Source organism: Xyrauchen texanus, chromosome 27 (assembly GCF_025860055.1).
Source record: "Xyrauchen texanus isolate HMW12.3.18 chromosome 27, RBS_HiC_50CHRs, whole genome shotgun sequence".
Lineage (NCBI taxonomy): Eukaryota > Metazoa > Chordata > Actinopteri > Cypriniformes > Catostomidae > Xyrauchen > Xyrauchen texanus.
In genome coordinates, this window is record NC_068302.1 from 37,918,679 (window position 1) to 37,931,913 (window position 13,235).

At 35.5% G+C, this 13,235-nt stretch overlaps 1 protein-coding gene across 1 annotated transcript in view; it reads left to right on the forward strand.

Moving 5' to 3' along the window:
• LOC127620794 (dedicator of cytokinesis protein 5-like) overlaps nucleotides 1-13,235 on the forward strand; it is a 95,375-nt gene that overhangs the window by 64,729 nt on the left and 17,411 nt on the right. The window contains exons 37-46 of the mRNA XM_052094043.1: nucleotides 57-147; nucleotides 903-1,022; nucleotides 1,598-1,687; nucleotides 5,215-5,319; nucleotides 6,228-6,369; nucleotides 8,101-8,182; nucleotides 9,298-9,382; nucleotides 10,804-10,890; nucleotides 11,156-11,332; nucleotides 11,552-11,635. Coding sequence (XP_051950003.1) covers nucleotides 57-147; nucleotides 903-1,022; nucleotides 1,598-1,687; nucleotides 5,215-5,319; nucleotides 6,228-6,369; nucleotides 8,101-8,182; nucleotides 9,298-9,382; nucleotides 10,804-10,890; nucleotides 11,156-11,332; nucleotides 11,552-11,635 — 1,063 coding nt within the window. The remainder of the gene's footprint in view (nucleotides 1-56; nucleotides 148-902; nucleotides 1,023-1,597; nucleotides 1,688-5,214; nucleotides 5,320-6,227; nucleotides 6,370-8,100; nucleotides 8,183-9,297; nucleotides 9,383-10,803; nucleotides 10,891-11,155; nucleotides 11,333-11,551; nucleotides 11,636-13,235) is intronic.

Below are 13,235 nucleotides of genomic sequence, written 5' to 3' on the forward strand. Positions count from 1 at the left end.
TAGCACACAATCCCACATATCAATTGTTGTCCATATGTTTTGTGGCCTGTCATTAGGTATTTGTACAAACTGCGTGACCTACATCTGGACTGTGAGAACTACACTGAAGCTGCCTACACCCTGCTGTTGCATGCAGAACTGTTGGAGGTCTGGTCTTAAATTATTAGCCTGAGCTGCACATTCCATAAAACTAGAGCCACTTTTGCCAGAGATTCATGCAGAAAGATTACATTTGTATGTAATACAAATACATCAGTGTTACTGCTGCTTTGGTCTTTAACATTTCTTATTTCCTTATCTATAGTGGTGGACTGAGTTTTTTTCTTTTTTTTAATGGCTGATACCAATATTCATGGAAAAGGGTGGTGGCTGGCTGATATTATGCCAGTATATATAATAGAATTTAATCATAACAAATGAAACACTCAAATATGCTAAAATTAAATAAACAACCATTTTACACACTTATTTACTCAAAATACACAAAATATCTTTTTTTGTGAGTCAATCGTGTGATGCTCATTATTTTGTCTGGATCTTTAAGTTATTTATTATAAATACATTTACAATGCAGTTCACACAATTTTTTCTTGGGGTTAAAGTCAAAATGTGTAAGTAGTGTAACCGTCCGGAGACAGTAAACAAGAAAAGTAAAATTGTTAATTAAATTATAAAGTTTTATTAAAAGCTGAATTTATTGTGAAAAAAAAAATCAATTAAGCAGTTTTTGAATTTTATTTTATTGGTAATTCCTTATTTTTTTTTTATTGTTGTTATTTCTTCTCTTTTTCAGTGTGCAGCTAAAAGTTGCACCATAGTTTGTGATTAGCAGTGCCATGCTAATGCATTAGTGTAATTAGAATGACATAATTTTGCAATCTAGCTATCTCTTCTCTCTCTAGTGGTCAGACAAGCCATGTGCACCCCACCTGATCCCACGGGACGGAGCTCAGGGTTGGACCCAACAGGAGCTGAAGGAAAGACTTTTTCATGACATCATGTGCTATTTGGACAAGGGCAAAGTATGTATTTAGCATATCAATTAATCAGCTTGAGTTTAAAGGCTTAATATGCCATTCAAACTGTGGTGTGCAATTTTTCTGGTGTTAAAATTATTTATTTTATCTCCACTTAATGTGCAAAGACTTCCCATAGACTTGCATTGAAGGAGAGACACAGGCCATATATAGGAACAAGAATATCATAGAGATTTTAGCTATTTTTGTTTTAATTCCATGTGGTGCCACTAGTGGGTCAAATATTGTACTTTACATTAGAAATTGCATTTTTCAATAGAGTTGCACCAATGTATCACCGGGAACATCTGTGTAAGTTAAGAGCATTCCAAAAATGTATATATCTTACCAATTTAATTAATAATTAATTGGTAGCGATTTGAAACAAGGTAGCATAAAAAAGCAGAACCACCAAACTATTGTTATCGGTATCAGAATATGTTGTTCTAAATAGTCAGATATTGGTATTTGCACATATATTTTGTATCAGGAAAGGAGACACAACAAAAATAGCATATGTGTTACATTAACCTACCTTTTAATTTATTACCCAGAGCTTGAGGCTGTTTGTTTGTTCACAGATGTGGGAGAAGGCCATCGAGATGGCCAAGCAACTTGTTAAACTTCACGAGGACCAAATGTTTGATTTCTTGGAGCTCAGTCAGCTACTGGTAAGATGGACATAACAGAATTCCCTCCTGTTTCTTTGTTAATGTGATCTGAAGGTGACGCATTGACAGGCCACAGAGCAACCTCCCATGTGCTTCTCAAAGACATGAGATGCTCTGTGATGTGCCAACGTTTTAGTGAGACAAACATCAGTCTCATCTCAATTCACACGCTGCATATTTGTTCATGTTCTCGGCTGATAATCCATAACACTGTCTAGTGTCTACTGGGTAGTGGCCATCACTCTGCACAGGAAATAAACATGGCAATTTTCAGGCTAGAGGGGGAAGGAAATAGTGGTGAGATAACGGCTAATGTAGCAGTTACACACTCTCCTCTCAGTTCTGCCTTCGTCTCTGTGAAGTTTGCACTCTAGCAGCTGACTTCAGTTACACCGGAGAACTCTGCTGTTAGTGCCGTTGAATTGGGTGGACAACAACGGCCAACTACTCCATGTCCTGCAGTGTTTGAAATGCAACCTTTGTTAGTTTTATGTTAGTTTTTCCTTCATTGCCTCAACTGATTAAGTAGTATTGTGCAAATACATATTGTACACTATCAAATAGCATTGCTTGAGTGTTTCTTAGTATAAATAGTTAATAAAAATCAAATACCTACAAATATGACTCTTTTGTCTGTGGAACACAAAAATTAGATGTTTTAAAGAATGCTCGCGTTGCTTTTTTCTTATTGAACTTATTGCGCTATATTCCAAGTCTTTAGAAGACATAGTATAGCCTTTTGTGAGGAGCCGACCAAGATTTTAGTCATTAGTCACTAAAAACCCTCCGTCGTAGGTCTCAAATCATTCTCTATATTCATTAAAACAACTACTAGGGCTGCCGATTTAACGCATTAATTCAGTGCAATTAATTATATACAAAATAACGTTCACAAATTTTTTTTGAATGCAATTAATCATGTCCACGGACCATAATTTAAGCATGGAGTACCACCTGTTTTCTCCAGGGGGCAGTAAGCAAAACTCACTATATAGGCAACGCGCAGCTCAAACAGACAATGAACAGCCACACTTACCAAGAGCAGACAACACAAGATAACACGTTTTTGTGTACAAAGAGCTTGATCGAGCACAAATCCGAATGCAGGGATCTTAAGACGGGGTTTTCTGAGTTTCAAACTTCGTTCAACTTGACACAGTGACCTAAAAACTGTATGATTATGATGTAACCGAGACGCCCCAAAAGCATCCGTTTGATGGAAGTGTACATTGATGGGTCCTTAGACAAGCCCTATAATAAATTGACAAATTGTTTGACAAATTCAATGGCAAAATGGATTGCTGTGAACTGTAGGCCAATGATAGGAACAATAATATGGAAATAAACAATATATTGCATTCTAAAGCCACTTTTTGTGTTGTCTTTTTAATGCCTGCGTGCCTAAATAATGTAATGCATTTTAATTTTCTGTATATTATTATTTTACTGTGTAATAGTTTTACAATTATTTAATAGTATTTATATATTGAATTACTTTTATTTGAGGGACTTTCACAGCAAATATTTATGTTTGCGATTAATTCGATTAACAAATCGGCATACCATGTATTTAATTTGTAAATTAAAAAATTGTAAACGATTGACAGCACTCTTTAAAATATGTAACTTGATGTTTGAATTAATCCGGATGTGGGAATGAGATTTAACTGTTAAGGCACAGGGAAGATAATCAGCAAATAACAATGTAAATTTTGGTCAAAGCAGTCACATGGCTTCAGAAAAGTTGGAATATAGCACACAAGTTTTATGGTAACTTTGTTTGTCCTTTTGGGAGCTTGACAGCACCAGTCATCATTCACGTTCATTGCATTCCTTTAGCATTATTTTATTGTATTTTTGTTTGGGGGGGGGCGGCTTCCTATTACCGCTGCACGATTAATCATATCGCAATCGCGATGTCAGCCTGTGCGATTATATGACGGCAAAATGCTGCGATTTTATTAAATATGTGCATGTGTGGACATGACAGCCCATTCTCTCAGCTGTTTGCCCATTTTCTACACCGCTAATAAAAAGATGACCTGTCAGTCTCAGTTTAGGGAGTTGCACGTGTGGTCATGTCATTTCAGTTTCTGGTGTTCAGCGTGGAAATCAGGTGAAGATGGATGCCGAGCAGACCGACACTGAACTGGTGGTCAGAAAACATAACACAGATCACAGCTTGGTGATATATCTTTATTTCATCAATAATTGAAGTTCAAATAATACGGGAGCGTGACATGTAAATCAGCACAAACTCCAAAACTGTCATTCTCTGTGCGGTCAGAAGTGCTTCAACCAGTCGCGGAAGAGACACAATCTGAGCGGGAGTCGAGACCGGGAGATTTAAAGTTCCACCGGTTGATGCGCACTCTAACATGGAGACGCTCGTCTCACACACACACACACACACACACACACACACACACACACATATATATATATACACATACACACACACACACACAGTGTCATATTGTCATATATTCAGTGACTAAAATATGACTAAAATGTCAACAGTTTTCATTGATTAAAAACCCCAGACTTTGTAAACTAACACTAGTATTCAGTTTCCAAGTCATTAGTAGTGTATTAACGCAAAGCCAACGTTTACATGTTTTTAACGTCACTTTTTTGTATGTTAGTTGTTTAGTATGGTTCCACCTCATTTTGAGCCAGGAAAAACCCTGGTTATATGGCGATATTTTGGCTTTAAGATAACCGACGCTGAGCAGAGAGAGGCACTGTGCAAAATTAAAGTTGCTACATCACGTGGCAACATGACAAATTAATATCAGTACCTGAAACAGCACAGAGAAAAGTATGGTCATGATGGTGAAAGCCCAGATTAGTACTATATGAAAAGTCTTCACAGAGATATAAAGAAATCACGGACTCCATAACGCACTGCTTAGCATGAGACATGATGCACCGCTAGCAAAGTGGGATTTCAGAAAATGATCCACACAATGGACAAGATAAGTAGAACTTTTTAAAAAGAGGATTTGGAAATACCAGTTGGTCATTTAAAAACAAAAACAAAAACCACAACAACAGTTTTAGTGGTTTGATTGAGTGAACCACACTTTTATATCAAGTTTATACAAAGTACGTTACATCCTGTTTAAATGTTTTCGTGAAAATGTTTATATTCTTATTTATTGTTTTGGTGCAATATTGAGAAAATAACAAGTTTGCAGTAATGCAAACATATTTAATTTTGTAAAAATATTATTTTAATTTGAAAACACTGTGCATTTATAGTTGTTGTTATAGTTGCTAGTTTGTATGTTTGAGTTGAGAAATACACATTTCAGCATTATCAGTAATCTATTTGTGCATTTTCCTTGATAACAAGCAAGTTGACTCATGATACCATTTGTTTATTATATCGCAATCGCATATTGCAATATTAACCTCAATAATCGCAATATGAAATTTCCCCCAAATCGTGCAGCCCTACTTCCTATTAATGCTTGACATTTTAATGCCTTAAATGTAAACGTGATATCTGATTTTCTTCACAGAAACAGCAGGCACAGTATTATGAGAACATCATGCATGCTATGAGACCTCAGCCTGAATATTTCGCAGTGGGATATTACGGTCAGGGTTTCCCTTCCTTCCTCAGGGTGAGTAAATTGGGCCAATCTTGCCCAATTTTGCCTTTTTAATGGCTTCAATGGAACTGGATACAATCTTCAAATGGCAAGTTTGAGAATTATTTACCCACTTGGTGCAATAATATCAAATCATCTATTGTTTATGTGGTTAAATCAGTGACGCAAACATGCAGGCCGGGCCAGTTTGCTCTTTGGTATTTCAACAGCACTAAACTAAAACAGATTTTCGATTAGTAATATAAAACACTCCCCAAAGAGCTCTCTGAGTAATTGGGTTTTAACAAGAAAGGGTTTTCACAGTCGGGTTTGGTAGATATATATAAGAATATAAAGGCCCACTTCATTTATTATGAATTATTTGTACCTGATTTTAAGCCATGGAAATTGCTTAAATAAGGAAATAACCCTTATTAGCTATTAGATGTATATGACATATATAATATATGACTGACCTATAGAGCCCAACAGTAGGATTCCTAAGTAAAATTCCTATTTATTTTCTCAATAGAGAAATAGATTTTTTTTTTTAAATAAACCTTTCAATACAGACCTAACATGAACTTTTAAGTTAAGTGAAGTCATTGTGATTTCAACTTAGTTTTTGATTGTCAAATTTTCATTAAGAACTACATTGTCCATAATCCCAAAGGAAGATCCATCAGTTCCATCACTGTTAGCATGGAAATTGGTTGGTTTAGTTCAAGACTACTAAAACTATTTGCTAAATAAGATTTTGAAATCTCCATGAAGAAAACAAATGGGTAAAATACTTCCAGAACCAAAGCTGATCTATTTCTGCACTTTGGTGTTATCAAGTTTTATTTTGCATTTAATATATTCAGTCTTACTATGTTTCTTATTTCATATGATGCTAAAAATAATCCATCCTCCAACTGAACACCATCTGTCCAAAACAGAACAAAATGTTCATTTACCGTGGTAAAGAGTACGAGTGGCTGGAGGACTTTAGCCTAAAACTGATGTCACAGTTTCCCAATGCTGTGAAGATGACCAGCACATCGCCCCCTGGTGACAACATCTATAACTCACCCGGACAGCGTATCCTTGACTCTTAATTTAATAAACAAGCTACTGTTGTTTATAGGCTGGAAGAAGACATGCACAAAGTTATGTTAAAGCTCTTGGTGGGCTGAATTCAGGTGAAGATATAGAGCTAAGGTTTTTATGTGGTTTAGTCTGTAAAATGTGAGGTTAAAAGGAATGTGTTGAGTTTTGTCTAGGTCAGAAATACTCTTAAGTTGGAGCTTAAGTACACTGTCATCCACATGTGCAAAGTTTGTTGCTTATACAATTGCAACTAAATATTTCAGCTATGCAAAATATGCACTGTGAGAGGGCGGGGCCGGGTCGTGATGCTGCTCACCCGGTCCCTTATCAGGCTAATCCGAGAGGGATAAAGGCCGACTGCGGTGTGACAGAGAGAGAATGTTTACGAGCAGCTGACCATATGTGTGTGTGTTTGTGTCTTTTGGTTTGTGGATGGTAGTGGCGAGAACTCCACTATTGCGTATCCCTCCTCCTTCCTGGGTTTCGGCACCAGTGTAAAGCAGATTAAGAGAAAGGAGGAGGCGAGAACATGCTTGACAATATAAATAATAGTTTAATGAAGAAATAAACCAAAAGAAACAAACACACACACATATGGTCAGCTGCCCATAAATGTTCTCTCTCTGTCACACCACTGTCCGCAGTCAGCCTTTATTCCTCTCGGAGGCTTAATTAGCCTGATAAGGGAGCGGGTGAGCAGCATCAAGACCCGGCCCCGCCCTCTGCCCTGTCACACGCAGCTTTCAGCTAAAGTCACTAATTTGCCCAAATTTTTAGGTACAATTTTCAAAATTTTCTTTATTAAAATCCCCCGAAAGGGTTACTTTATGCATTTTAACGTTTATAGACTGGCCCAATTCACCTCCATTGTGAGCGCCTACTTGTTTAATTTTTAATAAACGAGGGGCCAGAACAAGTCAGAATTATTCTTCGTGGTAATTATGGTAAAACATTATGCTACAAATACTGTTGATTGAGCTATTTGAAGGCAAACAATTAGAGAGCATTACAAGAGAACATATTTTGCAGGTATGCAATTATGTTATAATTGTTATATTATTCAGGGATGCTAAAAAATGAGGTGAAAAGGTGAAAGAAAGTCATAGCATGACTTGATATATATTTATAGTTCATTTGTTTGATGTATTTAAAGCTTTAATGTTTTTTATTTTTTTACATTTACAGTGTTTAAACACTAAAGTTTAGCCACAAGACAGAAACATTAACATGAAAAATGTCTTGCTACCTTATCTGTGTAACCTTACAGTATATCCAGTATTACAACTTTGTTGTCATGACAATGAAACCATGTAATCCTATTATTGGATAAAACTTTACTCAAATAAGGTTAGTAAGTGATTTTATAATGCCAAAATCATGTTAACATGTATAATGTTTATGTTTTGTGGCTATATGTTTGAAACAGTTTATATGTATGTTTAAATGTTTATGGACTGGCCCCATTCACTTCTGTTGTTACACTAACCACAATTTTTGTACATATATATTTTTATACATTTAACATTATTTTATTAATTAAAAACTACATTATTCATTGATCCACTAAAAAACACCTTGACCACGGGCATTGAAACATTGCTCAGAAAAGTGAAATTAGTTTTGAGAAAAGCTGTATTATCATTTGTTTGCAGATGACACCTGGTCAAATTTTCATGGGTCCAGAATGTGTTTGGTATACTAGCCTTAATTGATTCTCCACAGATATTCAGTGTTTCACAGTGAAGCCGGTGCTCAACTTACCTCTGCAGTTCAAGGACAAGGGGCTTCCTGAACAAATCCTCAAGTATGAGTCAACACAGCTGTCGTGATTGAAATGTCTAAAATATTATGTGCACGTAGATCTTATTACAGTGCTTACAAGGCAGCGGTCTGGTTTAACCAACATTGTGGTTAGGAGTTTGTTCTAAACCCTTAACCCTAAGTATTAAAGAGAGATCACACCAAAAATGAAAATTCTGTCATCATATAGTGTATTTTCACACTGAACTGTATTTTCACACTGAACTGTATTTTTACACTGAACTATATTTGCATACTGAACTGTATTTGCATACTGAACTGTAATTGGTAATTTTTCAAGCATCCATTAATAGCAGCCCTTATGTCATACCCCAGCATGTCATTAACGTAGGACTAAAACCTAAACTTACCTACAACTTTAACCCAATTATTTTGTTGCTTTGCAAGTACTGGTATTCCCTTTAGAAAATACATAGCTAGTTTACCTGCTGTCAAGTCATTTTTATTTGTATAGCGCTATTCACAACTCACTTTTGTTAAAAATCGTTTTACATTTACATTTATGCATTTGCAGATGCTTTTATCCAAAGTGACTTACAGTGCAATTATTACAGGGACAATCCCCCCAGAGCAACCTGGAGTTAAGTGCCTTGCTCAAGGACACAATGGTGGTGGCCATGGGGTTAGAACCTGTGACCTTCTGATTAATAGCCCTGTGCTTTAGCCACTACGCCACCACCTACGCCACCACCAATAATAAAGAATTGTATTTACAACCCCAGTGAGCAAGCCGAAGGAGACTGTGGCAAGGAACACAAAACTCCATAAGATGTTGGTTAATGGAGAAAAATAACCTTGGGAGAAACCAGACTCACTGTGGGGGCCAGTGTCCCTCTGGCTAACATCATGAATATAATGCCAATATTAATTATTTATGTGCAGTGCAGGTCATGGTTTCAAATGAGTAAACCAAGGAAGTGTTAAGGGTCAGTGTTTAAACAAAGATTTTGTAAGAACTGTAAGATTAATGACTAATGTCTTTTGATGTTCATACTGAATTAACTGCAGAAGTTTACATAGATGCAATGGTCCTTTGTTAGTTGGCTGATGAAGGCTTCTGATGGCAATTCATTGATAGTCTATGCTGTCTTTTCTCAGTTACTATCGGACGAACGAGGTGGACAAGTTCCAGTATTCAAGACCATTTAGGAAAGGAGAAAAAGATCCTGACAATGAGTTTGCCGTGAGTTTTGATTTATTGTATGGTTTGATTTATTTACAATATAGGGTATGGGAATAAATCGATTAATCCTCTGATGTTTTTCTTGAATGGATGGATGGATGTACATTTTTGTCACATTTGTTTTACATAATTTATACATATTGTCGCTTCTCTCAGCTGAATCTGTAAAGCAAATATCTAGTTCTGCATTTTAAACAAATAACATATTACAACAAAGCACTTAAGGTAGTCATTGATGGTTTTCATTATAATCATTTGTGACCTCAGGAAAGGAAAAAAAATGCTAAAAACTATTCTATTGCCATAAGGACACAAATTGGATACATTCATAGCCAGTACATTTTCCCAATTCAAATGCTACTGACAAGTAATTAAAACAGACAGAGCTGTGAAGAAGCACAAGGCTTCTTTTTGTAATGAAAATATAAAGATGCAAGATTATGAAATTAAAGGCAACTGAAATTAAGTTATTTCTGAGTGTTTTAAAATCATTTGTAACATTTTACATTAAGGTTAGTTAACATGAACTAACAATGAACAATACTTTTACAGCATATTTCAACATACTAATATATGTTTGTTTTTTTACATTAAGTGTTGTATTCACTCTGTTAAAATGTGTTAATGCTTTATGAACTAACATGAACATTAATATTTTCATAAATTAACATTAACAAGTATATTAAATGTAATTGAAAATATTGTTCATTGTTGATTCGTGATACCTCCTGGATTAATGTTAACAAATATAACCTTGTTGTAAAGTGTGGTGAATTAATTTGAAATGCTCTATCACAGTTGGTAAAAAGAGGGTTTTATTGTATAGAAGGGTGAATATGAAAATTGAAATATTTATTTTTATTAATTTAATTATCTTGTAATGTATCCTTGTTATACATCCACTAATTGTTCAATAAAAATGATATTCTGGGAGTGATCTGATGGTAAACGTTCAAACTGGCCTATATGTTTTTGTTAAAATTGGGATCAGCCAAGATCAGGTTTCCAGATCAGTGCATCCCTTTTAAAAATAATAATCCAGTAATAATAATTCAATATAAATAGTATAAATAAATAAATATTTTTCTAGGGTGGAAAGTAAATAGGTCAAAAGGTGTCAAATAAAATATCAGACTTTATCTCCCATATTCATAAATTTCTGACAGTTCTGATAATAATATATTTGATAACTATTAACACATATATATATATATATATATATATATATATATATATATAAAGTGGTTGCCTAGTGGCCGCTAGCTAACTCTGTAGATTGGCCATTGTTGGCAATAATTTGTAGCAATATTGTTAAAAATTGTAATTCAATTCGGTATAATTATTCTTAAATGTAGATGATTAACCTGCGAGATCTTGGAACCCCTCTTTGTAAATGTGTCTCTCTGCTTTTGACCTCACAGACCATGTGGATTGAAAGGACCACCTTCATCACGGCATACCGATTCCCAGGAATCCTCAAATGGTTTGAAGTGAAATCTATGTCTGTGGTAAGCCAGTCTGATACTTATGTTCTCCCTCATTGTCTTACCATAAACTCTCAGTTGTTTAGTGTTAAATGTGAACTTTGGCATGTACAGTATTTTTAAGTCAACATGAAATCAAAATGTACCTTATTTACTTAGTAAATCTCCTTGGTCTTTTGTGCTGCTGTTGCTTGTTGGAAAAGTTGTATGTGCTTCAGTGCTTTTCTCATAAAAGTATGATCCTAATTAGCTTTTATCGACTGTTGTGTCGACTTGATCTCTTTTGTAGGAAGAAATCAGCCCTTTGGATAATGCCATAGAAACCATGGAGCTGGCCAATGAGAAGCTGAGTAATCTGGTACAGCAGCAGGCATGTGACCGTTCTCTGTCTGTACACCCCCTCTCCATGATGCTCAACGGGATTGTCGACCCGGCTGTCATGGGTGGCTTTTCCAACTATGAGAAGGTTTGTCTTCATCCTGCTTGTGATTTCTCCTCTATTTCTCCTTCCACTTCTTTTATCAATTTTTAACCACAGAAATCAAGTCCAAATCAAGCCATCCACTTGATAACACACTCCAGTTACCTTTTTCTACAAGTCAGTAATGAAAAATTGATGCACACCTTCTGGCAATATGCTGGAGCACTGGCTGATCTTAATTGAATTTTTTGTTCTGCCCCTCAGGCGTTTTTCACTGAGGCCTACATGAAGAAGAACCCAGACCACCTGGAGCTCATTGATGTCTTAAAACACCTTATCGCACTGCAGGTGACACTCATTTTTCAGATCTATATTGTGTTAAAGTGTTCACACAATGCTTATACTGTATCTAGCAAAATATCTACATTTAGAGGTGGGCAGTATAAATAAAATCTTATATCATCCATCCATCCATCCATCCTGGAAACACTATATAATGTTTGTGAAAGAAATAGATAATTTTATTCACCAAGGATGCTTTACTTCTATTTAAAAAAAGAAAATATTATATTACTATACATACTTCTGTTCATCCAAGAATCCTCCACTTGCAGCAACCACACCTGTTTATTCTAGAGTTTCAGGAGTCATTTCATCCCATGCTTTCTGCTGTACTTCCCAAAGATGTCATTGGCTTGTAGGGCACATCTCATGAATTTTCCGACCAAGCTTTCCTAACAACAGCTCAACACCTCAAACTTTGATTCATCCATCTGTAATACTCATTTCTAATCATTTACCACTAAATATTTTAAGTTATTTGGCACATTTTACCCTTTTCTTTGATTTGCCAGTTTCAGATGTGGCTTTTTTTGGGACCTGTAAAGGGATCTATTTCTCAAACGTGAGACTCAGATGTACATGTCTTGTAGTTGTTGAGTATCTGGCCCATCCACTTTCTTCTCTATCATGGTTGGATCCTGTTTGAATTTTTTTTCAAGACAGTAGTGGATGAAATGGCCTTCATATCTCAAAAGAATAATAGAATGATGACTTTCTAAAGATATTAGTTTCTTTTTGGCCATTTCTAAAACCAAAATTTGACTTGGATGAAATGCAAGTGTGCTCAATACCTCAGCAACCAAAGATAATTAAATAAAAGACACTGTATTGCAGAGCCCATATTTCATTAAGTAGCACAAGTGTTTTCAACTGTTTAAAATAAATGTTTCTTGTGTACCACATTTGCATATTAGAATAATTTCTTAAAAGGATAGTTCACCCAAAAATAAACAATTATCTCTCATTCCACCTCAGAAGTGTATGACTTACTTTCTTCTGCAGAACACAAACAAATATTTTTAGAAGAATATCTCCGCTCTTTTGGTCAATTCAATGCAAGTGAATGGTGGCCAGAATTTGAAGCTCAATAAAGCACAATAAGGCAGCACAAATGTAATCCATACAAGACTCCAGTGGTTAAATCCATGTCTTCAGAAAGGATATGATAAGTGTGGCTGAGTGGTGTGTATGAGAAACAGATAAATATTTAAGTCCTTCTTTACTATAAATTCTCCTCCCTGCCCAGTGGGTGGTGATATGCATGAAGAATGTGAATCGTCAAAATAAAAATTAAATAAAAGTGAAAGTGGCCATTTATAGTAAAAAAGGATTAAATATTGATCTGTTTCTCATACACCCCTCTCATATAGCTTCAGAAGACATGGATTTAACCACTGGAGTCCACCATTCAGTTGCATTGCCGGGATATTTTTCTAAAAATCTTTCTTTTTGTTCAGCAGAAGAAAGTCAGTCATACACATCTGGTATGGCATGAGGGTTATGTAAATAATGAGAGGTGAACCCAATAATTTGGGTGAACTATTCCTTTATGGGAATAGTTGTTATTTTAATGGAAATAATCATAATTCTGATTCGTTTTGGTCAA